This window comes from Talpa europaea, assembly GCF_964194135.1.
Source record: "Talpa europaea genome assembly, chromosome: 4".
Lineage (NCBI taxonomy): Eukaryota > Metazoa > Chordata > Mammalia > Eulipotyphla > Talpidae > Talpa > Talpa europaea.
In genome coordinates, this window is record NC_140070.1 from 56,945,237 (window position 1) to 56,971,305 (window position 26,069).

The window sequence follows — 26,069 nt, forward strand, 5'->3', positions numbered from 1 at the left end:
TACCTAGGAGTGGAATTGCTGGATCATATGGAAGCTCTATGTTTAGTAGGTCCAGAAATCTCCACACAACTCTCCATAGTGGTTGGACCAGTTTGCACTCCCACCAACAGTGCAGAAAAGTTCCTTTTTCTCCACACCTTCGCCAGCATTTGTTGTTGCTAGTTTTTTTAGTATGTGCCATTCTCACTGGTGTGAGATGATATCTCATGGTAGTTTTGATTTGCATTTCCCTGATTACAAGTGATGTTGAACATTTTTTCATATGTCTGTTGGCCATTTGCATTTCCTCTTCAGAGAAGTTGCTTTTTAGCTCTTCTGCCCATTTTTTGACTGGATTATTTTCTTTGTTGTTGCTGAGTCTCATCAGCTCTTTGCAGATTTTTGTGATCAGTCCTTTATCATTAGTGTTGGGTGCAAAAATGTTCTCCCAGTTGGTGGGGTTTCTCTTTGTTTTTGTTATTGTCTCTTTTGCTGTGCAGAAGCTCTTTAATTTGATGTAGTCCCAGCTGTTTATCTTTGTCTTCACTATCAGTGCTTTGGGTGATGTGTCTGTAAAGATGTCTTTGATGTGCAAATCCCGTAGTGTTTCGCCTATATTTCCTTCTATGTATTTTATGGTTTCAGGTCTTATGTCTAGTTCTTTAATCCATTTTGAGTTGATTTTTGTGTATGGTGTGAGGTAGTGGTCAAGCTTCATTCTTTTGCATGTAGCGACCCAGTTTTCCCAGCACCATTTATTGAACAAACTTTCTTTGCTCCAATGCATAGTCTTTGCTCCTTTGTCAAAGATTAGTTGACCATAAATCTGTGGGTTTATTTCTGGATTTTCTATTCGATTCCATTGGTCTGTATGTCTGTTCTTGTTCCAATACCATGCAGTTTTGATGATTATGGCTTTGTAGTATAGTTTGAACTCTGGGAGTGTGATGCCTCCATTTCCTTCTTTTTTTTTCAGTAGAGCTTTGGCTATTTGGGGTTTTTGGTGATTGCATATGAATTTCATCAATAATTGTTCTATTTCTTTGAAGAATGCCATTAAGATTTTGATTGGAATAGCATTGAATCTGTATATTGCTTTTGGTAGGATGGCCATTTTAATAATGTTTATTCTTCCAATCCATGAGCAGGGGATGTTTTTCCATTTCTTTGTGTCTTCTTCTATTTCTTTTAACAGTGTTTTATAGTTTTCTTTCTATAGGTCCTTTACCTCTTTTGTTAGATTTATTCCCAAATATTTGATTTTTTTTGTTTCGATAATAAAAGGGATGGTTTTTTTGATTTCTTCTTCTTCAGATTTATTGTTTGTGTATAGGAAGGCTACTGACTTTTGCATGTTGATTTTGTATCCTGCCACTTTACTGAATTGATTGATGAGTTGAATTAGTTTTTCTGTGGAGATTTTGGGGTTCTCTATGTATATTATCATATCATCTGCAAATAGTGATAGTTTGACTTCTTTTCCTATTTGGATTCCTTGGATGTCTTTCTCTTGTCTTATTGCTCTGGCTAGGACTTCCAGTATTATATTGAAAAGCAGTGGTGAGAGTGGACATCCTTGTCTTGTTCCAGATCTTAATGAAATTTGCTTTCAGCTTTTCACCATTGAGAATGATACTGGCTGTTGGCTTGTCATAGATGGCCTTTATGATGTTGAGGTATGTTCCTTGTATCCCAAGAATTTCAAGGGCTTTTATCATGAATGGGTGTTGCACTTTGTCGAAAGCTTTCTCAGCATCTATTGATATTATCATATGGTTTTTATATTTCTTTTTGTTGATGTGTTGGATAACGTTGATTGATTTTCGGATGTTAAACCATTCTTGTGCCCCTGGAATAAATCAAACTTGGTCGTGGTGAATTATCTTATGGATACATTGTTGGATTCTGATAGCTAAAATTTTATTGAGGATTTTTGCATCAGTGTTCATTAGGGAGATTGGCCTGTAGTTTTCCTTTTTTATGTTGTCCTTGTTCGGTTTTGGTATTAGTGTAATGTTGGCTTCATAAAACGTGTTTGGTATTGTCCCTTCCTTCTCAATTTTTTGGAAGAGTTTGTGAAGGATAGGCACTAATTCGTCTCTGAATGTTTGGTAGAATTCATTTGTAAATCCATCAGGTCCTGGGCTTTTGTTTTTGGGGAGGTTTTTGATTACCATTTCAATTTCGCTAATTGTAATTGGTCTGTTTAGGTGTTCTATTTCTTCTTTATCTAGCTTTGGGTGATTGTAGAGTTGTAGGAATTTGTCCATCTCCTCTAGATTGTTGAACTTGTTTCCATATAACTGTTCATAGTAGTTACTGATTATTCTTTTGATTTCTGCTGTGTCCGTTGTGATTTCTCCTCTTTCATTTATGATCCTGTGTATTTGTGCTTTCTCCCTTTTTTCCTTTGTGAGCCTGGCTAGGGGTTTGTCAATTTTATTTATTTTTTCAAAGAACCAGCTCTTGGTTTCATTGATCTTTTGGATTGTTTTTTGAGGTTCAATTTCATTTATTTCTGCTTTGGTTTTTATTATTTCTTTTCTTCTACTGGTTTTGGGTTTTTTTTGTTGTTCTTTTTCTAGATCTTTGAGCTTCGAGATTAGGTTGTTTGAGTTCTTTCTTGTTTTTTGATGTGAGCTTCTATTGCTATATATTTTCCTCTTATTACTGCTTTTGCTGCATCCCATACATTTAGGATATTGGTGTCCTCCTTGTCATTCAATTCAAAGAATTTTTTTAATTTCTTCTTTGATCTCCTCGTTAGCCCAGTGGTCTTCCAGTAGTGTGGCTTTTAATCTCCATGAGGTAGGATAGTTCCTTGCCTTCTTTTTATGATTTATTTCTAGTTTGATGCCTTCGTGGTCAGAAAAGATGGTTGGTATGATTTCAATCTTGGTGTATCTGTTGATGTTTGTCTTGTGCCCCAGTATGTGATCGATCCTGGAGAATGATCCATGTGCGCTTGAGAAAAATGTGTACTCCGTTTTTTTTGGGTTTAGTGTTCTATAGATGTCTGTTAAGCCCAAATGCTCTAGGTCCTTATTTAGAGCTTTAGTTTCTTTACTTATTTTTTGTCTTGTTGTTCTATCCATTGTTGATAGTGGTGTGTTGAAGTCTCCCACTACGTATGTGTTTTCTCTGATGTCTGTTTTCAGAGAGGACAACAGTTGTCTGATATATTTTGGTGCTCTTTCGTTTGGTGAGTATATGTTAATTAGTGTTATTTCTTCTTGAAGTATTGTCCCCTTAATCATAATGTAGTGACCATTGGGGTCTCTTTTTATTTTTTCGAGTTTGAAGTCTGTTTTATCTGATATAAGTATAGCTGTTCCTGCTTTCTTTTTTGGCCCATTTGCTTGTAGGATTGTTTTCCATCCTTTGACTTTGAGCCTATTTTTATCTTTTGTAGCTAAATGTGTTTCCTGGAGACAGCAAAAGGTTGGGTTTTGTTTCTTAATCCAGGCTGCCACTCTGTGTCTTTTTATTGAAGAGTTTAGTCCATTTACATTTAGAGTTAATATTGATATGTTAGCATCTGTATTTGCCATTATGTTTGTCTTTCCTTTGATTTTATTTATTTATTCTTTTAATAACTTTTTTTTATTATTTGGTCTTCTTTCTTTGTTATTCGTCCCTCTGAGGTTCTGGCTTTAGGATTCCTTGTAGTATTTTTTGGAGTGGGGGTTTATTCGTAATGAAATTCCGGAGTTTCTCTTTGTCTGGGAAGGTCCATATTCTTTCTTCATGGAGGAAAGAGAGCTTTGTGGGATAGAGTATTCTTGGTTGGCATCTGTTTTCTTGGAGTCTGTTGACTATGTCCCTCCACTCTCTCCTTGCCCGTAGTGTTTCTTCAGAGAAGTCTGATGTCAGCCTGATTGGTTTTCCTTTGAATGTTATCTGTTTCTTCCCTCTTGTCAGCTTCATTATTTTTTCCTTGACCTGGATTCTTGGGAGCTTTACTATTATGTGTCTTGCTGTGTTTTTCCTTTCGTCGTGGAAGTTTGGTGTTCTTCTTGCTTCTTGTATATCAATTTTCAGCTCCTTCTTTGCATTTGGGAAGTTCTCTTCAATTATATCCATGAATATTTTCTCTGTTCCTACATCTCTCTCCTCTCCTTCTGGAATTCCTATAACTCTTATATTTCCTTTCCTCATGGAGTCAGATAGTTCCCGAAGTCTTTCTTCATTCTTTTTCCTTCGTACTTCTCTTTCCTTTTCTGTTTTGGTTCTTTTTATTTCTGTGTCTTCAAGATTACTTATTCGTTCTTCCATTTCATCTATTCTGCTTTCATTGCTTTTCCCAGAGTTCTTTAGTTCCTCCATTAATTCTTTGATCTCCTGCATTTCTTTTACTTCCCTCTTTAGGGACTCAATTTCCTTCTTCTGATCTATCACTTTTTTAATCATGGCAATTTTAAATTCTCTTTCTGTAAGGCTCAGGAGTTCTTCTAAGTTGCTGTCGTTGCAATCTGGGGAGTGGTTTTCTTTTTGTGGTGTGCTTCTTTCCTGAGGAGTTGTTAGGTTGCGTGTGGTTTTTCTACTCCCTACTGTCTGTTTTCTAATTTGTCGTATGCGTTGGGACACTGTGTTGCTCGGACTGACTGGCATCTTGGGTGAACTTCTCCGCTCCCCTCTGGCTCTTCCAGGAGCCATATCTGTCTTCTGGGGGAGCTTTCTGCTGGTTTTAGGCAGTTTTTACTGAAGAAATGTCCCTGTTCTCAAATGGCGAAGCGGGATGCAGTCCCTGCACCTCCGGTTTCAGGCACACTCTTCTGCGCACCCGGTCTGCCCCGGACGTGAGTGCCTGCTCCCTCTGTGGGCTCAGACTGCTGGTCGGAAGGGGCCTGGCGTGGGCTAACTTCCCGGCTGGCCACTGGGTCCTCCAGAAGCCTTCTGCCCTTTTCAAGCAGTCTTAAGAAATTTCCTGTTCTATGGGGTGTTAGTGACTTTTTTTTCCTGGTCGCTAGGTGGCGCCAGAGATCTCTCCTATTGTCCTTGGGGGGCTGTTTTTCGCCTCCCCCCACCCCGTGGGACAGGGAACAGAGCGGGAATGGTAGGGTACACCTCAACAGCTTTGGGGTTCTGTGTCTGCCTTGTGCCCCACCGTCGTGGAGAACCCACGCCCCGAATTTTCGTGCCCCGGGTCTCAGTTCAAAGCCTTCAGTTCCAGGACGCGGGCTGTAGCCCAGTTCAGTGGCACGGGAATGGCGCCTTTTGCACAGCTCCAGTGCCTGGGCGCCTGGTTCCTGCTTACTCAGGGAGGGACCTTCACCTCAGTGAGGACCTCCGCGCGTCTCCCCGCAAGCCTAGGTTGCAGGCGCGGGGACCTGGGCAGCCGCAATCCCAGTCTGCACTTGCTTTTCAAGCGCGCCCAGCGTGCTGCTTTTCCGCGCAAGCTTACCGGCAGCCTGGGCTGTGTGCGAGTCTCCCTGGGTCTTTGTACTTCTCTAATGGCGCCCGGAGCCGTTCGCTCACCGCTGCGGTGAATCCTGCAGGGTTCGCCTCAGCTCCCGTTCACGGGGTGTGGTGGCTGCAATAGTTCCTTTCCACTCACAGTCCCGCTTGCTGTGTCGTTTGTTCTTGTTGGCCATTTTGGTTTGTTGTTTTCCTCTTCTCTGCCGGTCGGAGAGTGCCACCTCTGTGGGCGGAGGAGGGGAGCAGGGTTCTGTGCTTCCCTCCCTTCTAGTCCTCTTTTATGGCCACTTTCTTCTTCGGGTAGTTTGCTGGAGTCACCCGTTTATCTTCCGTGTCCCAGTTCTCACTGGGACCTGCTGCTTTTCCTCCCTATTAACTTTTTTTAATGGGAGATCTTACTCGCAGCGTCTCCTCGCCGCCATGTTGTTCCGCCCCCTTTTTTTAAGATAAATTTTAAAACAATAAATTTGTTCTAATACAAACCTTAAACTTTCCCATTTCTTTATAAAACAGAATTAATCTGACTTCATGAAATCGTATTTACAAAAATACATTCCCTTTTGTCTTATTAATACAAATGATCTCATCAGTATGAGTTCATCAGTATAACCAATACAAATGAGCTCATCAGTATAGCCATGTTAAAATTCTGCTCCCTAAAATAATCCACTTTTGAAACCAGGTTATTTTTCCTCAAGACTACTAGTACTTTACATAATTTCTTTAATATAAAAGATTAGGAAATAAGACCAGTTTTATGGGTAACGGAGCCATGACAGCAAAACATTCTGAGACAGAGACTGTGATGCATATTACACAGAAACTACAACACACTGTCTGGAGATGGAAGAAAAAGAGTTTATTATGTCAGAGAATTGAAAGACTGGAGACTTGGGCCAACCTGAATCAGTAAATCTGCAGGTAGTACTACATATTCAAAGTTATTAGTGCACCTGTGGGAAGTGAAAGTTTTCTGTCTCTGTAGCCCTAATGATGGGCAGAGTGAATAGTGCCTATGACACAGCCTATGACAAACTATTAACAGAAGTCAATAGCATGAAAATATTAAATGTTAATATTTTATCAGCATGCATTACCTTTATAACAAAAAGCAATTATTCCAAGGCATAAGGGGAAAGCAAAAATTATTTTCACATAATAACTATTTCAATGTTTATGTACTTTAGAATGGTTCTTTGAACCTATTTAAAATTTTTCAAAGATCATGAAGATATTTCTATTTAAAATTGCTTTGGCTACAAAAACCCAAATAGTATGATTGCAAGGTGAAAAATGAGCTTACCAATCTCACTTTTTTAGCACAATTTTTAATTAGAAGTTAAATGCAACAAGTATTGACTGACATGAAAAATCAGAAGCAAAGCATAGTTTTCCATGGATTCTATCAAAATTCAACCTTTTAAATAATTTTAATCTTTGAGATTTAGAAATCCAGGGTTCTTTCCAAACTCTATTAGTCGTTTTATTTCTTTAAAGGAAGAAAAGTAATCTTTAAAAATAGTTTCAAATTATCCACCTTATTTTTCCCTCTTGCAATATCTGTTTCTTTCTACTAATGCAATTTACTCTGTTACCTAATATATACTTATTCCTTGCTTTATGCCTTGACACTATGCAAATTAGGTACAGCCTTTAGCTTCACTTTCTATAACATGAAAACAATTATAACTGAGCATAAATGAAGTTAGCCACATACCCTTGACCATTGAGCTTCAAGGACCCACTGACCAAAGGATTTTTTTCTATCCAAAGATTCAACCTATTGTAAATGTCAGAGGGTTGAAACTACGGCTGTGGAACCCAAGGATACAGAGGGGATAAATTTCTCAAGGATTTTTGATTAGGGGATAGGGAGGCAGCATTGCTAATGTCCACAATGTTTAAAGGTCAACTGTACAATCAAAGCAATTATTTATGTATGCTGACTACAGAGATTTGTGTATTATCCCTTCATTTTTCAGCCAGCATTTATTCATTTCAAATTAATATGCCAGATTAGAGTTAGCTAGAAACTATTAAAACACTGGCTTCCCTTTATATTGATTTTAATTTTATATCAACTTTAGTAGTATTGGCTACCATATCAGTCTTTTAAGTTCAGTCTTCATCAGTGCTACCATTAATTAGCAAAAGTCTATAAATTAAAAATTAATTACTTTATCTTATATCAAAATCATATAGTTACCCTTAAACAAATGCTTTACAAACTTGGAAATTTCTATATACCATAATCCTTGGGTAAATATTTTCATAGTGGAAATATTCTTTTTGGTGAGGCCAGTAATATTTCATACAGTAGGACTTTCTCAAAATGTAATATACCCACATTCTGATAATGGCATTTCATTCAGAGGTGCCAAAAAATGTAGATTTCTGCTCCTTCCAAATTCACATTCAAATAATTGTACTGCCTTTATTCCTAACTACTTTTCTTCTAAACAAGATATTCTTAAGTCTAAAAGACAAAATAATAAAATAAACCACAGTTTTTATTAGATATTTATCTTAGACCTGAAAGTATTACACTATATGCTCTTTTTAGTTTATGAATCCTGCTGGTTTACATTTTACTGTACCCAGCACAGCACAAGTTTATAGGGATATTGCATATATTTTTAATTTAATCAGAATAACACAACCATTTTTGTTACATATTACTTTATATATTATTAAAAATGATAACTATATAATAGTTCTGATCATCTGTTTTAAACTTGACTAGAGTAAAAGAAATACATGCTTTAAAAGGTTATTAGATTCATAAGGTAGTTCTGAAAGTAATGCAAAAAGTACTTCAAAATGTTCTGTACCCTTGACTAAGGTGAATTTTAAAAATAATTTGCAGTTATTTATCTCTGTAAGGAAATATGCAGTTACCAAGTTATAGTATTTGTCCCCAAAATCTTTATGAATCTATTTTAAAAAAACTCATTGTACCTTGTCCATTAAAAGTCCAAATTCTTTACAATTATTGGCAGTTGTTTTAATCAAAGGAAGACTGTCAGCTTTACAAACCATCTTGATTGCAACAAAACACACACACATTGCAGTTTGAAATAAGTTGAAAAAAATTTGGTGATTTTTTTTTTATATGTAAAGCTTCAACTTTACTTTTGAGATGAGACCACAAATCTCTGCCAGTATCTAAATTAAGTGATATATCTTACCCTTCAGAGTCTATTTATATACATCTGCCTCTAACTTTAAATGTTCACCCAAAAGTCAGTTTAGAACACATATTGCCAAGGAAGCAATGTTATGAAATTGTTTTAAATCAATTTATAAAAATGTATCCAAATAAGCACAGGGAATCATTTTGGGATATTAAAAATGTTCTATATTTAAGTAGAGTTGATAATTGCACAACTCTGTAATTTTACTAAAATTTGTTAAAATTTACACTTAATTTTAGTGTCCGTCATGGTATGTAAATTATACCTCAATAAAGCTAATTTTTAAAGGCCTATCTAAACCACTAAGTACATAAATTTGTACATAGTTTCATATAGTAGTGACCTATGTTTTCATAGAACTAACTACTAGATTCAAATTGTGCTAAAGTCACTTAAGAAAGCGGAATTTGTTCAATTTATTAAAATTAATAAATTCTGAATTCTAAACCCCAGGGGTAAACTTGGTTAGGATAGTAATAATTTTCTTTTGAATATCTCATTTCAAATAGCTTATAATGTAATTCATTTGTCTCAGAACTTACTCAGGATTTTCAAATCTCTTGATCACTCTAACATTTTTAAAGAATGTTATTTTAAAAATAAGATGGGAAAAAGCTTTAAGATGGCACCAATTGCTCATCTCTCTTTACCTCGGTTACCTTACCATCATCAGAGGGATTTTCCAGAAGCACAAACATGGTAGGTGATGATGGAGGAAATTGTTAGTGACTCTTCTTTGACAATGACCTGGATGAGTTGAGCCTCCATATTTTCAGTTAACTGACTGTTCCCTAAGAGGATTTGTCCAAATTTTTGATTGTTGTATTTTGATATATTCCCCAATACTACCATTACTTGGCATACTCTGGGTTTTCCATTAAAATTTTATTGTCCCTTTTGTCAATCTGGTCTTAAAGTATCACTTAAATAAATACAAGCTCAAGCAGTTTTTAGATATCTTACAATTTACTTTTCTCTCAGGAAGAGACCAGAGTCCTTATTAAACTAGTTACCGCAAAGACTAAATCTTATATGGGGGAGGAAGGAGGAGAAGTGATATAGGAGGGTATAGTTAAAGGGAAAGGAGTTCTTCCTAAAACCTAAAAAGAAGCTTAAGAATCTAAAAGCATTACAGCTACATTCAGTAACTTTTACAAGGAGATTTTCCTTCAGAATCAAAATTAAAATACACATGTAGCAAGATCCAGTTGACCTAAATGGTTTCAAATCCACAGAAATTTTAAACCAAAACATACTAGATCTTTAGTCTAAGTAGTTATTATGAGCTTCTCACTCTTTCTTCATGGGTAAAAAAATACATCATAATAGATTTTGTAGAAAGTGACCCAGTATATAAGCTAACATCATCCATAACACATCTCATTTAAAATGCAAATGTCAAGGCCCTTTTTTTTTATTTAGACATTCGCATAAAAATCATGGTTCTTACTTTCATCTAAAATAATTTCATTTTTGGATTCTCAAATTGAGGGCAAGATAAGGAAACTTTCCTAAGAGGAAAAAAATGCAAAGAGATTTAAAGGGAGCAACCAATAATAAAAAAAAACTTAAAAGGCAGAGAAAATGGAAGGTAGCAATCACTAATGTCTCATGAAAACTTGACATTATTAAAGCAATATAAGCAGACACTCCAAATTATGTGGAGGGAGAGAAAGGTAATATACAAAAACATATTTATACATTCAAAAGGTTCCTTTTTCTTAATAGCATAAGCTATCTATGTCTAACATACATTACCTCCTGGCTGACCAGAATCTATTGAGTTATTCTTTTTAAAAATAAAGCTGAACAGGGCCTCCCTGGTGGCGCAGCGGTTGAGCGCTGGGTTACGAAGCTGCCCACAACCTCTGCAGCGCCGGTTCAATCCCCAGCCACTGGGTGAGGGTCCCACATGGCGTGCAGACCTCTCCTGCCGCCCACTGCTCCCCTCAGCAGTGTGTTTCGTCAATCTGTCTGTTCTGCTCCCTGCTCTGGCTCTGGTGAATTCTTTCACCCTCCCGCACTTCTGACTGTACCCAGTGTTTGTATAAATAAATAAATAAATAAATAAATAAATAAATAAATAAATAAATAAATATTAAAAATAAATAAAGCTGAACATGGCTTTTATTTCAACTCTAAGTTAAGATTAAAACATAAGTTTCAAAAAAAAGTTGTTTCTGCCACTTTCTCAGTAGTGCTTATGATAAATTATCAAATTTGATAACTATACATAACTACCTCAGACTATGGTTTCAAAACTGAGTAATATTTACCCATTAAAACAATGATTTGGATGAATAAAATGATGAAACATATATGAACTATAAATATGAACTTCAAATCTTTTTAAAAATATGTTTAATATAGACTTAGAAATCCACAGGTTATTTTTCTTACCATTCAGTAAACAAGACAATCAAATCTTCTTGATTGGCATAATGCTCCATGACTTCTTTCATTAATCTCACTTTTTGGCCCCCTCCAATATTATTAATTCCAGCACCACCTCTCCACTCTTCTCCTTGACCAAGGACCTAAAAGGAAATCAACTTTCATCCCTGAGTAAAACTCAAATTATGATAGCAAAAAAAACACATTTCATTAGCAACTTGCACTGTATTACACAGTAACTACTCTTCAAATGTCCAATTAAGACATGTTACACAGAAAAAAAACTTCATGCCAACGTCAGGAAATAATTCTTCAAAGTCAGGGGCCTCCAAGGTGCTATCAAGCTATAGCTAGCCACTGCAGCATGATTTGGATCCCAGGCCAGGTTGCAACCCACATGGTGCAGCAGACCTCTCCTGGCTCGCTCACTGCTGCCTTCTGGCAGGGTATTTCAGTAGATCTGCTTGTTCTGCTCCCCACTCTCTCTGGTGAATCCTTTCAACCCCTGCACCTCTGGCTTACCCCCCAGTTCTTGCACGCATAAATAAATAAATCTCAAAAAAATAATAATTCTTCAAAGTCATTCACCCCATAAGATGCCATCCCCAGTTTCACACTTTCAAAAGTAATCTAATCCAAGGAGGTGCGGGTAGGCGAACCACAAGTATCTCTCATATTTTACTTTTATTTGTTCAGACTAAAATGAAAAAGAAAATGAAGGAAATTTTCATAACAGTTTTCAATCTGGCAAGAAATCTAAATGAAGCTCAGACTCTGAATTGGGGCCCATACGTGATTTTCACACTGACTTAAAATTTGTTGAGTCAGGGAACACAGAGCATTAAGTCAAACATTGCCTTCTTTACCTTCTAAATCTTGAATTTACATTATTTTCAAAAGCTTAATAATATCTGGTCAATATGATAAACTAAGCAGAACTAATCAACTTTGTAGCTTATCTTTTCACTATTTGCCTTAGCCTTAGCAGTTGCCTCTTGAAGTAAATTGCTCCTGAAGTAAATTACAGACATACCTTGACTATGAGGGATTAGGGAACATATGCCCCCCCCAACCCCCTATCCACACCACATGTACCTTGTATCAAAGTGTCTTCATAACAAAGTATGAAGTTGCCCAAATAAAATTTACTCAGAGGTTTGTAACATTAAGAGTGAATTAAACTAAAAATAAACACAGAAGGAAAGGATAAATATATTTATAAATATATTTATAAATATATTTATTTTCTAAATATATTTATTCATATTGAGTCAAATATAAACCTGGCTGGCAAGGTTCATGGGATCTCAGACTCAGATCTCTAGTTATCACCTCATCACTTCCTATATCAAAAGTTGGAGAGAAATTTTAACCAAGAAAACTCAAACTCAACCTGGACCTGGATTCATACTGGGGGCTAGTCTAGTATAATTATTAGTTTTTGTACTAAAAAGTGGCCTCCTCTGGCCCTGAGACTTTTTACACTTCAGTCTGCAATCTTTCTGGATTTCTTTGATACTACAATAACACTGGGCACGCCACACCTCAGAGCCTACTGTGTGTCATGTACTGTGTTAAGCTCTTTTCTATGTTTATGTCCCACCATATCAGTATGTCAAACTTCAGTGTGCATGAAAATCACATGGAGGGCTTGTTAAAACACATACTACTGGATCTTACTCCCAGGGCTGATGATATAGCAGATCTGGAGTGGAGTCTGAAAATATTTATTTCTATTTCCCTGATGATGCTAATGGACTATTGTGGACCCAAAGTAAATATGAAAAAATAAACTTTTTTTTTTATTTTGCAGAGCATGTTTATACAAGCATTAACAAATACAAAGAAATTACATGAGTGGCAGAGTATTACTAAAGCCTAAAAGCATCTTTAAAACAATCAAGTATGGTGGCCTAGGGCTATCACAGCTATGAACTGAGTTTGACCCCCAGCCAGGGAGCTAAGACACATGGCACAGCAGACCTCTCCTGTTTCACCAGCTACTCCCCTCAGCAATGTATTTCAGTAGATCCTCCTTTCCTGCTCTCCACTCTGTCTCTGGTGAATCCTCTCACCCCCATACCTCTGGCCTGCACTCCAGTTTTTCTACACAAAAAAATAAACATTAAATAAAATCAAGCAATCAAGTATATATAAAATTAATGTACAGAACCAAATTTTGTCTTCATTTTGTTCAATGGAGATTGTTATGTTGCTGATGTCATGAAAAATGTACTATTGACACACATTCTCACATATGAATTAAAAGACATACCATACCTTCACGGTGTAATTGAAGTATTTGGCTGACTGCATAAATCGATAGAATCCATCAGTTTCTTTTGTTGCTACTGTTATGACTAATAATTTATCTGGGGAGACAGAAAGAAATGATGTAAGATGGTTTACCAAGAAGTTAAAAGCCCCAACTTTACAACTTGCTACAGCAATTAGAGACTTCATTAAAAAACAGGAATGTACAGATCAGTTAACTTACATAAGGCTAAACAAAAAAGTTGTTGGAAAAAGTTAATTCAAATTAGTTATATCACTGCTTAATTATAAACGATCAAATGATTAATCATTTTAATGGTAAAAAAGAAGTATTTAAGGAAAAACAAGCCTTCTGCAGCAAATTCCAACACTAAGAGAGAGACTTAATCAAGTACTCAAAATTTCTATCTGTAAAGGCACTCTCCTAAGCACTAAACTAATCAATGAGCTTCACTGTCTTCTATAATACATCACTGCATTTTTACAAACATCAATGAAGACTGGAAGCATATTATAAGCATCAAGACACTAACATAGAAAAAAAAATCAATCCTGAAACTAATCCTAATGTTTTTCATAAATTATGATGCATTGGTAACAAATACTTAAAAACAGATGCATTTCTCTCCATCTCCTAGTAAGTTATAATACTAATTGAAATTATAAGCAGCAGTCCCCAAGACTTCTGCACTGATCTCTGAATTGCACATTACCCATTTCAAACAAATGTCTATATGGTATTCTTTTCAAAATACTAAGATATCTAACCATGTGAAACCTCCTTCTCACCCCTCCCCATTGCCAAATATACTGAAATGGCCTCCCATGATTTTTAGGATGGCAGCCAAGCTCCATTATCTCAGTCTGGTCCTTGACTGACTCTATCCTCTCCAATCTCATCCACCTCCTCTCTCCCCTTTACTTAATCTCTAATAATTTTATTATTTTTCAATGATGCCTGTTCACTCCCACCAGAAGCTTCTATGTAAGACCACTGTCTAATGTCCCTCCTGATCTCCTGACAGGAACCTGTTCAAATTTGACATTCTTACACACATGTAATTTTCTTAGGGAGACTGACCCTGATCTACTAGAACAGGCCAGTTATCTGTTATGTATTTTCAAGCACTCTGGCTCTCTCAGGGCACTTAACCACAAATTGTAATTGCATCTAAGATGCATGTCATCGTGTGAGATTAGAAATTCCTCTAATCCTCAACTAGAATACAAACTCCAGGAAGCAAGACATCTTTTGTTCAGCACTATACCTCCAGAGCCTAGCATATTGTTTAGAACAGACATGAGTTGAATGAGTAGATTCAGAGACAAGTGACATTACATTGCATGCGCATCTGTAAAAATATTTCAACAAAATCCCTAACTACCTTGCATTACTATCTAAAATTCATTAATGAGGAAGGTATGTTTAAATAGTAATAAGCAGACATGTTTCAATAGGTTAAGTAACTTAATCATAGTCCCTCAGTAAGTCAGTAGCAAAGCAGGTATGGACCTTAGTTATTCCTCAAAGTCCATTTCTTTCCAGTGATCCTTGTGACCTGTTGTGTTAGTGAAATATCAAAAGGCAAGAAGCAAATTTTGAATTTTATTTCATGTGCAATAAAGAGATAATGCAGCAAACTTGAGATTTCAATCTTAGGAAGAACTGGTCCTTGGCTGGCAACTGAAAAGTTGTATTTGGGGGACATTTCCCACCAATTCTTGATAAGGATGGCTCAGTGTTTCTACATTGTACAATGCGTTTACACTGCACACCTGCATTCTTTCTGGAAGTTTAGAACTTTGGTATAGAGGATGCTTATGTGACTAGCCCACAATAAAAACCTTGGACCCTGAGTCACTAATGAGTTTTCCTTGACAAATTATATTCCAAGTGTGTTGTCATAATTAGTCGCTGAAAGAATTAAGCAAATCCTGTGTGACTCCATTAGGAAGGGACAACTGAAAACTGTCTGGTTTCCCTGGACTTCTCCCACATGCCTTTTGCCTTTGCTGATTTTGCTTGGTGTCATATCCTGTAATACATAATAGTCATGATTATAACAATATTCTGAATCCTTTGAGACCTCCTAGTGAATTGTGGGCCCTGACAATGGAATTGGTGATACCTGACCCAATGTGCTCCCCACTATAGGCAGCGTACATTCATCTGAAATAGGAACTACACACTCCAGAAAATAAATACTTAGTAGATAAAGCAATCATATTCTGTGTTCCTCTATGGACTCAGAATCATTCCATTCTAAGTTAAATGATGATCTCAGGGGCAGTCTAAAAAGCCCACTTATTTTACAGAGGAGGAAACCAAAGCCTAAAGAGAAAACAAGACTTTCCAGGATATTGCACCTAGGTGATAATGAATCTAGCACTAGAACTCAGAATTCACAGTTACTAAAAAATATGCAAAATCATGGTCTTTCTGCACAATTCTGTTGCTTTATTAAGTACTGATTCGGCCAAACACTATGACAAACAATTTAAGTGTCAATGGCAAGGAATCAAATTTGACTTTGTGGAATTACTGGAAGAAATTTACAACAAAAATTCCTCAAAAGCGATTCACACCACAATTTCAACATGGAATAAAATATTGTCATCTCAGAGATACCTGAAGATTCTTCAGAATTTTTGTAATAAAGGAGGAAGAGATGGGTCCAAGAGACAAAGGGTAGGATGCCTAGGGTTAGGGATACCAAGTAAAGCAGATACCAAGTAAAGCAGGACCAGATACCAAGTAAAGCAGGACCAGAATAAGAGCTCCGCAGGCCTTAGGCACCTAAAAAGTCAACCACCTCTCTTATAAGTACTTCAAATTACAATATACATTTTGACCTTGTTTTCACATTTAAAAAATAAAATTGTACACATATTAAAATTAACAGCCTTTTTTAAAGATTCCCTGATGTCTCGTTAGGGAGCCCATGACTTCTGATGGCATATGACATAGTTATCTATTGGGTGGCTACTATTTAATGAAAAACAAATTTTCAGATAGAGTCAAAAGGGTTATTAATATTTTGCTCAAAAATTCAGGGCTCCGCTATAACCAATGTTCAAAACAATTAAAGGAAATCTTGATATAGTGTCGTTTTTAAGTAAATTTATATTTACCTAAGTTATCTATAATCTAGAAAAACATTTATAAATATGAACATATAACCTATTCAATCTGCAAAAAAAAAATGCCTAAAACTATTCAAAATCTCCATTTAATACTTATCTCCAGTAACACCCCACTCTCCCTTAAAATGACTATCCAAAACTTAGATGTTAAGAACTCAATCTAGGGCCCCCCCCCCGGTGGCGCAGTGGTTGAGCACTGAGCTGCGAAGCTGCGGGCAGCCTCTGCAGCACTGGTTCAATCCCCAGCCGCCAGCAAGGGTCCCACATAGCGCAGCAGACCTCTTCTGCAGCGCCCACTGCTCCCCTCAGCAGTGTATTTTGTCAGTCTGCCTGTTCTGTTCTCCGCTCTGGCTCTGGTGAATTCTCTCACCCTCCTGCACTTCTGACTGTACCCAGTGCTTGTATAAATAAACAAATGGATCTTTAAAAAATAATAATAATAAAAAGAACTCAATCTAAGTATGATAGACAAAAATAAATTAAAGGGAACTTACTCCCCCACAGCCTTCTCAATCTACGTCCAGAGACATGGATTGTAGCCAAGAATTATATACTGATTTCAACAAATATATCTGGAATTTAGAAGGAAAAAGCAAAATTCAAATGCCGGAATGAACATACTCAAAGGATTCCTCATTATTGTAAGTAAAGCATGACTTAAGAATTGGAAGGAGGGGGGAAATGTCCTGCAAACTTTAAAATACAAGCTCAATATAAGCCAATACATTAGAGAGCTGGTCAAAACACACAAAAAAGAAATCTTAACAAACTTTAAAAGAGTGATCTCACTGTAAGTTGTAGAGTCTATGTGTAGAAAATTATGTGATATTTGACTTACTATGTTTAAAAATAAATTTGTAAACATTGAGTTTGATCAACATGGTAGGAAATCTGGTCATTCATTACCCCACATAGAGAAAAGTTGATACATTGAGAATTTTTCTATCCAGAGAAAGATATTTACCATTTCCCCACCTCATAACATTTTAAAGGAAAAAATAAATAATGCAGAAAATGTAGATTTTGTATCAATATGATCTTAAAACTGTTTGGGCTCCTGTAACAAAATGCCATGAACTAGTGAACTTCTAAGCAGCACAAGTTTATTTCTCACACTTCTGAGGTTCTAAGTGCAAGATCACAGCCTCAGCACAGGCCAGCTCTGGCAAAGGTCCTCCTCCTGGTCCATACCAGCACCTTCCTGTGACTTCACTTGGTGGAAGGCAGCTAAAGGTCTCTCTGGGACCTATTTTATAAAAAAAGTAATCTGCTTTGTGAAAACTCTACCCTCTTGACTTAAGCACCTCCCAAAGACTCCACCTTTTCATGCCATCATCTTTGGGGATTATGATTTTAACATATAAATTTGGGAGTACACAAACATTCAAATCTGAGCAGATATAAAATATAATTAAAAGCATCGAGTATAAATGCTCTGTCTTGGAAAAGGAGTGTTTCCTCTCCTTACAAATATTAATACAAAGAGTATGGGACTAATTTCCAGGATTTATGATTTGAAGACACACTTGATTCTTTCAAAAGTTATGAAATTTATACCTTGAATGCTAATTTAATGCCATAGCAAAAAAAGATCTCCCCTCTTCAGTCAGAGGAGACTTTAACTTTTGAATTCCAAGGATTCAGAGGCCTCAGCAACTTCCACAAAACAAAGATGTACCAGCAATAAGAGAATCTCCTTTGTGTGAGGGTAACTCATTTGCTGGCTAAATGCTTTTGCAGAGCGTATGAATCGCCACCCGCCTCAGAAACATGGGCCCAAAATTACGTAGTTTGTTCAAACAAATTTGATCGGTTACTATTTATTCAATATTTTACGGAGGTACTAAAATGATCTGCTAGAATCATTAGGGTCACCAACAGGAAGGTTAATAATCAGAAAAAATCAGCAGGAGCTAATATACTCCTGCTAATTCAACTACAAATGAAGAGCTGGCCTGAACAAATATACCTTGAAAAGGATTTGAAGGTAAGCAAGGAGTGCTCTTAGAGAAAATGTGAGAGGGTAAGGTGTCTGAACCAGGACAGAAAAAGAAAAATCTCTTGGAAGAAGACTGCCTAACCTAATGGAAAGTAAGGAATGAAAATAAATGAATGTGAGATGCAAAATTAAAACCTGTCTTGACCAAAAGTTGTGTGACTGAATATTGATGAGAGACAAGTCAAACTTTCATTCATTGGGCCTCCGTGGTGGCCCAAGGGGTTAGGACATAACCTATGAAGCTGTCCTGCAGCCACTGCAATACAAGTTTGATCCCCCAGCTGGCCAGGGAGAAGCACACATGGCGCAGCAGACCTCTTCTGTCTTGCCTGCTACTCCCCTCAGCAGTGTGATTCAGTCAGTCTGCCTGTTCTGTTCCCCACTGTCTCCCCCCTCGCACCTCTGGCCTATACCCCAGTTCTTATATGAGTAAATAAATCAATCTTTAAAAAAAAACAAAAACTTTCATTCATCATCTTCAAGAATGGTGAAAATTTCCCTTGTTCCATGCCACAATGTCATGAACACATTACATGTTGAAAAAGAGAATATTTTGTTCTGTATTTCCCATGCATAAAATGAGTATGTTTTACCTATGCAGCATGCCATCCACACAGTCATAAGAGTTTTACGGCATCTATTGAAACTACTGAATCCTTCCCCACAACTTGCTACTTCACCACTGTTCAACAAGTCAAAGTTATCAAATAAGAGACTTCTAGAAAACTGAATCAGTACATAGTTAGACAGAATTTTTACATATAAAATTATAAGTAGATGATTACAACAAGATTTCTTCTATTGAATTACTACAAAACCAAAAAATGGCTTTATTTTTAATTTTGTGTTGTAAACTGTAATAAATGTTTAACTTTATGTAAGAGAAATGTATTTTTTGGAGTACACCCCAGAAAATGAGAGACATTTTAGTATTCACTGTGCCAAAGTAGAGATTAAAAATTACATTCATATCTACACATGATTTACTTTTCTTTCCTGACCCACTCTTTTTAATTCAAAATTTTTTTACCTAGCTGATGAAGTAGGAAGTGATATTATTTTCTAGCCCTTTATCCAGATATCCAGCTGACTCCCAGGAGATATCAAAGATGTTATTCATATGAATGAAGACATTGTCAATGCATATAGAAGCAAATGCCCTATACCCTATATTTTACAACTCTTTTTATAAATTTACTTAGGGCCTCCTCATGGTGCAAGGGGTTAAGACACAACCTATGAAGCTGTCCGCAGCCACTGCAGCACGGATTCGATCCCCAGCCGGCCAGGAGCAAACCCACATGGCTCAGCAGACCTCTCCTGGCTTGAGCACTACTCCCCTCAGCAGTATATTTCAGTGGATCTGCCTGTTCTGCTCCCCACTCTGTCTCTGGTGAATCCTCTCAACGTCCGCACCTCTGGCCTGTACCCCAGTTCTTGTATGCATAAATAAATAAATCTTTAAAAAAAAAAAAGGGGGCCTCCCTGGTGGCGCAGGGCTGAGTGCTGGGCTGTGAAACTGCCTGCAGCCACCGGCAAGGGGTCCCACATGGCGCGCAGTCCTCTCCTGCTGCGCACACTGTTCCCCTCAGCAGTGTACTTCATCAGTCTGCCTGTTTTGCTCCCCGCTCTGGCTCTGGTGAAGTCTCTCACCTTCCCGCGCTTCTGACTGTACCCAGTTCTTATATAAATAAATAAATCTTCAAAAAAGAAAAAGTATTAAAAAAAGTATATTAAAAAAAATAAAATTTACTTAGCTTTGAAATATTTTCTAATGGAATTCAACTACACAATAATCCATTTTACTATGAACTATAGTTAACCAACATGTTAATGACAGATAGTTGCTTCCAATCCACTGCTATACTAAAAAAAAAAAAAAAAAAAAAAAAAGAAAATCAGCAATTGAAAATGATGAGCATAATTATGTCTTACTCTGACATGGAAAAGTGTATTTGTAGAATAAATTCCAAGTAAAATTTCTGGATCAAAGATTTTCCTCCCATTTCCATTTATCTTTGTCTTTGTTTTGACTGCATGATTTCTGTCATGTAGAAGTTCTTTTCCTATGGTATAGTTATTAATTAGTCATTAACTTATATTTTCTAGGTTTTGTGTCACAATTCAGAAAGGCCTTTCACATGCTGCAATTATAAAAAAAATTCTCCCATGTTTTTGTGTAGTACTTACCAATTTTTTACATTTATATTTTTTTTTAACCAGAGTCGATGTAGAATAAATAAAATGCTAAACCTACTGAGCCGTTATTTCATATTATTCCAAATAAGGAGGTCCTAAGTTCCAATCTGATTTACCAAGATCTGCAATGAGTTAGCTTGTTAGTGCCTTAATGAGAAATATTATTTGAACTAGGAGTTTAAGGTGACCTGTGTTTTATTAAGAAATAGAATAAGCCAAAAAATAATTTATATTTCTCGAAGTGTACAAATTCTGAAAATATAAACAGTAACAGGAAGAGAATACAGCTCCATAATTTGCTTTCTCTAAGTAATTGGCTTTGTAACTAGTTTAAGTGCTTGCAATTATAATCTCATACATAAAGCTCTCTATATATATTATCTGCCACACTGACAAGAAACTCCCATAAGTTGTGAAACTTCAGATCCAATGAGTGCCCTGTTGTCTAATTGCCTGATTTTCTTCCATCTTTAATGCTTCTTTCAATTTTTAGTATTGTTTTCCTTGAATTCTGAACCAACTCATAGGTTAAAAGGCATACATCGATAATTCTCATGGACAAGTCGTCACTGAATTCTGGCCTGTGTCTATATAATCTCAGGACCTTGAGACAGTCACTCACCTAGTAGAGACTCAGTCACACCATTCTTGGCTTACCAGAAACCTTACACCTAGACTTAGGTAATTCCACAGGTTGGAAATGGCATGGAGTATGTAAGTATGCACCTTAACATGGTATTTAGACAGTTTGAAGCACGGTGGCAGAGAGAGTATACACAGTTGATGGAACTTTTACCTCATTCATACAAAACAATATAAAATGCTGAATAGGTTAACTTTCTTGCTTTAGTCCCATTACAATGTGTATAGGTCAGTTTTAGCAGGTCAGTCTGTCTGAACATGTATTTGTTATAATCACTTCTCAGCCTTTGGGCAAAGATCAGGTGAACATGGGTTAATATCCCCCTAGTACTTGAAGTAAATTTTTTATTCATGTTCAAAATTGGGGGTGGGGATTGGTATATATAGTAAACATACCCTTATATGATTAAAACAGTGCTCACAAGCAGCAAGTTATTAGTGTTTACTTCAATCCATTATTATTCAGACAATAAAAATACAGAAAGATACATAATATGCACATCTCCTGCCTTTAAGTAAAATTAAATTTTGATAATGGAGCACTCAGTAGATATTCCTGACCTTAGTAATTACTGTGATGTATAAACACCATCCCTAAGGCCATTAACCTTGCTATAAAAGCTCACAAATGGGGCCTCCCTGGTGGCGCAAGCGGTTGAGCGCAGCACTGTGGAGCTATCCGTGGCCTCTGCAGTGCCTGTTCGCTCCCTGCCATACTCGGAGCAACCCACATGGTGAACATATCTCTCCTGTCTCACCCGCTGCTCCCCTCAGCAGTGCACTTCATCACTCTGCCTGTTCTGTTCCCTGCTCTGTCTCTGGTGAATCCTCTCACCCTCCCGCACATTTGGCCTGTACCCCGGCTCTTGTTTAAATGAAAAAAAAAAAAAGCTCACAAACGCCTAGGCTAGTCCTCAGGTTCTTCCAATTCCAAGTTCTTCTGCAGAGACATTCCTTTCCTTAATAATTGAATTCATTGATCTTTAATTTTTTTTTTCCATCAGTGGTCAGATAACTAGCGTGACATTATTTCAATAGGTTACTAAAATCTAATGTTGTACCCTCTTCCTCAATTCTAATTAGTGTCATATTCCAGTATCAGCACTCATATCCCAAACTCTCAACCCTATAGAAGACTACCTGCACTGCTTCAGTTTTTGCCTCACCTGCCCTCTTAAGATACACCCATGGGTAAAGCTCATAATTTCCAAGATTTTTTGCTAACCATTAACTTTCCAAAATTTATTCAACCAAAAGAAAATCTGAATCATTGACTTGAGAATTAACTAACAGATGTCTATTCCCCTGACCTTCCTTGACCTGGTAAACATATTTCCCAGTTTCTGATATTTTAGAAAAATGTTTTCATTTGCTCATACTTGGAATATTCTACCTCATACCCTCCTACTCTCATTTTAGGTTTTTTTTTTTTTTCCATTCCTAGGGCTAACTGAATCACAAATATCCAACTGAACTCTTAATTAATCCAGATGCTCCCAGTCTCGTCAATTATGCCACTGTCTTGTTCCAGAGGTCCTCAAACATTGGCACACATCAGAGAAAACCCCCAGACATACTGATTCAGTTTGTCTTGGGAGAGACACAGGAATAATTTCTGACTACCAAGCTTCAGCATTAGGATGCTGATCATGCTAAACAGAGATTACATTATAAGAACTACCTCCTAAGAATGCCTATGAATAAGTACAATTAGTATCTCTAATTTTACATAACAGTCCAATGAGAAGGTTAAACATGAAAGAAAACTAAAAAGTCAAAAGTATTTGTGTAGTGTAATGTGCTACACCTCCCCCTGCAGTGACCCTTAGGGCTAATGGCTTGCGCCACGGTCCCTAGGTCCGGCTGGGCAACCAGCGTGCAGGGGGCGAACAGCAAAACCCCCTGAAGACATACCTGCTGCACCTCCCCCTGCAGTGACCTCTAGGAATCCCTAGGTCCGGCTGGGCAAGGAACCAGTGTGCAGGGGGAGAACAGCAAAACCACCTGAAGACATAGATAAGACTGAAGCCTGTTGAAAGATAACGACCACCAGGAGCCACTACAGGAATGCTGTCCACATGGAAACTTATCTCGCCTTCTCAAGGCCCACAAACTTTATTCTAATACAACTGTCTCTCTAAAATCTTTTCTCTCTCTCTAAAATCTTTTCTTTCTCTGTCTAAAAGGTCATGGGTTTGCTGATTAAAAAATAACATACGAAATCTAATAACTAGGCTAATTCAAATGAAATGTTACTAAACTCTGTGTATTAATAGAACTGTTAGCTTAATAATTTCTCTGTTGTATGCTTAGCCTTGTTAGTATTAATCTTAATGATAAAAATATTACATTGTGAAAAGTAAAATTCACCCATGTTAATTAATAGTAATTTAGTGGTAGTGAGTAGTTTAAACAAAAAGTATTCACATAAAATAAAAAGAAAAATTAATAGCCTAACTACTTAGGAATGCGCCTGGGTCCAGATGCAAATCACTGCCCTGTCAATGATAAACTAAACCTATAAGCAAGCTGATTTCTTCACTGATGTTCGCCATTCCTATGCTTTTAGAAAACATATATATACTGGTCACCAACTCAAATTAAATTACACTCAGATTTTCACTCTTGAAGTGTGTCTGTTTGTCATTTCTTTCACCGATGCCCTGACCACCCTGCACGCTTCTCTCAACCCTGAGGTGGCCTCATCGTCTACTGCTGTGCTGGTCCGCGGCAGTAATGGAAGAAAAAAACAACTTCAGTGGGCCTCAAAAGTGGAATAAGATTTATTTCCTCAGAAATGAAGAGTAGTTAACAGCAAATCATCAACTAGGAGTAAAAAAGGGCAGTTTGAAGTTAAGATGAGCTCTACATCAAGGTTACTAGGCCCTGAAAGGGAGAGGTGCTGCTAAGAAGACTTTGAGCAGAGAATTAACAATCTTACAGTAGCATGATTTCATTCTCTCCTACAAAACCAACATCTATTCTGTGCCCACTTCATTCCAGACATTATTCCATTGTTCTAGAGACTTAAGTTCAATATCGAACAAAAGAGATTGAAAAATGAGTCTCTGTCATTATGAAGTTTACATTCTAATGCAGGGGGACAAAAGGCAAAGAGTATTTTCAGCTAACTGGCACAGCTAAAGAAAAGAGCCACAGTGAATCCTGCCTGTTGCAATTTTGCACAACAGAACCAAATATCACTAACAGGGTGAGATAAAAAGCTTAATGAGCTAGCAATACAACTATATGAGGGAAAACATTGCAGTAAGAGGAAACCACAAAAAAAAAAAAAAGAATTTGATAGGTTCAGCCCTCAAATGTTGGTGGAGAGAGGAAAGGACCCCATGGGAAGTAGAATGAATAGAAGAGACTAAGCAAGAGAGAAAATGAGTTCAGAAGTCAAAGTAAATATAGCAGGGCCTAGTTTTGGCTTTTACTGCAAATGCAATGGAAAGTTATGAGGATTTTTAGTGAAAGGCTGCTAAATACTGATAGTTGCTAAATATACTAATGTTCAGTTACTAAAATACTAACAGTGCTATTAGTAGCTGCTAAAATAATACTATCTTAGTTTCCACCATGTAGATACTATAAACTCAGTATTCTCCAAGTCTCACCGTTCTTACAATTTTAATTTAATTACGTTGCTCAAAATTAAACACATTGTTAAATGGCAAGGTACAAATTTGAATCCAGATAGTCTGGTACCAGAGTCTGTGCTCATAACTGCTACACAATAGTGTCTCAGCGTCTGAATAAAATTTAACAGGAATCTTCTGGTTGCCATGAGAGAGATGTCAAGGGTAAAACTAGTAAATGTAATTGGTAGTGTTTATAGCAATCAACTACAGAAGAGATTATGGTGATATGGATCAAGAAGTAATACTAAAGAAGATAAAAAGTTATCATTTTGATGTGTTTTGAAGGTAGATTAAACAAGATTGCCTGACGTGGGGTTTGAGGAAAAGAAGTGAATAAGGATTCTGGATTTAAGAATACTAACCTTAATCCAGCCATCTATTTTTGGGCATTTGAGCTATGGTTCAAGAAGATGTGGTACATGTACATAATGGACTATTACTCAGCAATCAAAAAAAGATAAATTCATGCAATTTGCAGCAACATGGATGGAGCTGGAAGGGATCATGCTCAGCGAAATAAGCCAGAAAGAAAAATACCAGATGGTCTCACTCATAGCAGGAATTTAGAAAACCTAAACGAGACCAGGAAAAAGACTAATTATAATGAAGTAAAAATCAAAATCAACAAGCAACTATAAACCTGTAGTAAACATACTACAGGTGGGCGGAGGAGAGAAAAGGTTTAAAACAAGAAGGGGGGGGAATTGTATGGGGACAATAGCCAAGATGAAAATGCATACATCGTGCAAAAATGAAAAATGATGTAAATAATACATAAAATAAAAAAAGATAAAAAGAGTATTAACCTTAATAGTTTAATGCCATTAATTTTAATGCCAATTAATGCCATAACTTAATTAGCCATTAAGTTTAATACTAACCTTAAAAGTTTAGCCATTTTGTGAGTAAAACAAGAAAGTGTTTAAATCAAAACAATTTACTGTGATCTTCTAGATGTTAAAAAATCTAAACACTCTATTCCTATTTTGAAGGTGATACAATCTGTAGGGTAAAGAGAATGTCAGGCTTTTCTGCCCTTCCGCCATCAGGGTAGATGATGGATCCTTGTCCTGAATGCATGCCTGATGGCGGGCACCTGGAATAGGGTGTGGGCATAGGTAGATGGGATTCAGCTGAGTTAAGACTGCACTTTTAAGGGCAGCGTCACGGGGGGACGCCAGC

The 26,069-nt window shown here is 36.8% G+C and overlaps 1 protein-coding gene across 2 annotated transcripts in view; it reads right to left on the reverse strand.

The window, feature by feature from the left end:
• Positions 1-26,069, reverse strand: part of PLOD2 (procollagen-lysine,2-oxoglutarate 5-dioxygenase 2) — a gene marked incomplete at both ends in the record, with an annotated part of 112,596 nt that overhangs the window by 54,077 nt on the left and 32,450 nt on the right. For both annotated transcript variants that reach the window (XM_084231278.1, XM_084231277.1), the window contains 2 exons: positions 10,992-11,128; positions 13,266-13,357. In XM_084231278.1, coding sequence (XP_084087404.1) covers positions 10,992-11,128; positions 13,266-13,357 — 229 coding nt within the window. The remainder of the gene's footprint in view (positions 1-10,991; positions 11,129-13,265; positions 13,358-26,069) is intronic.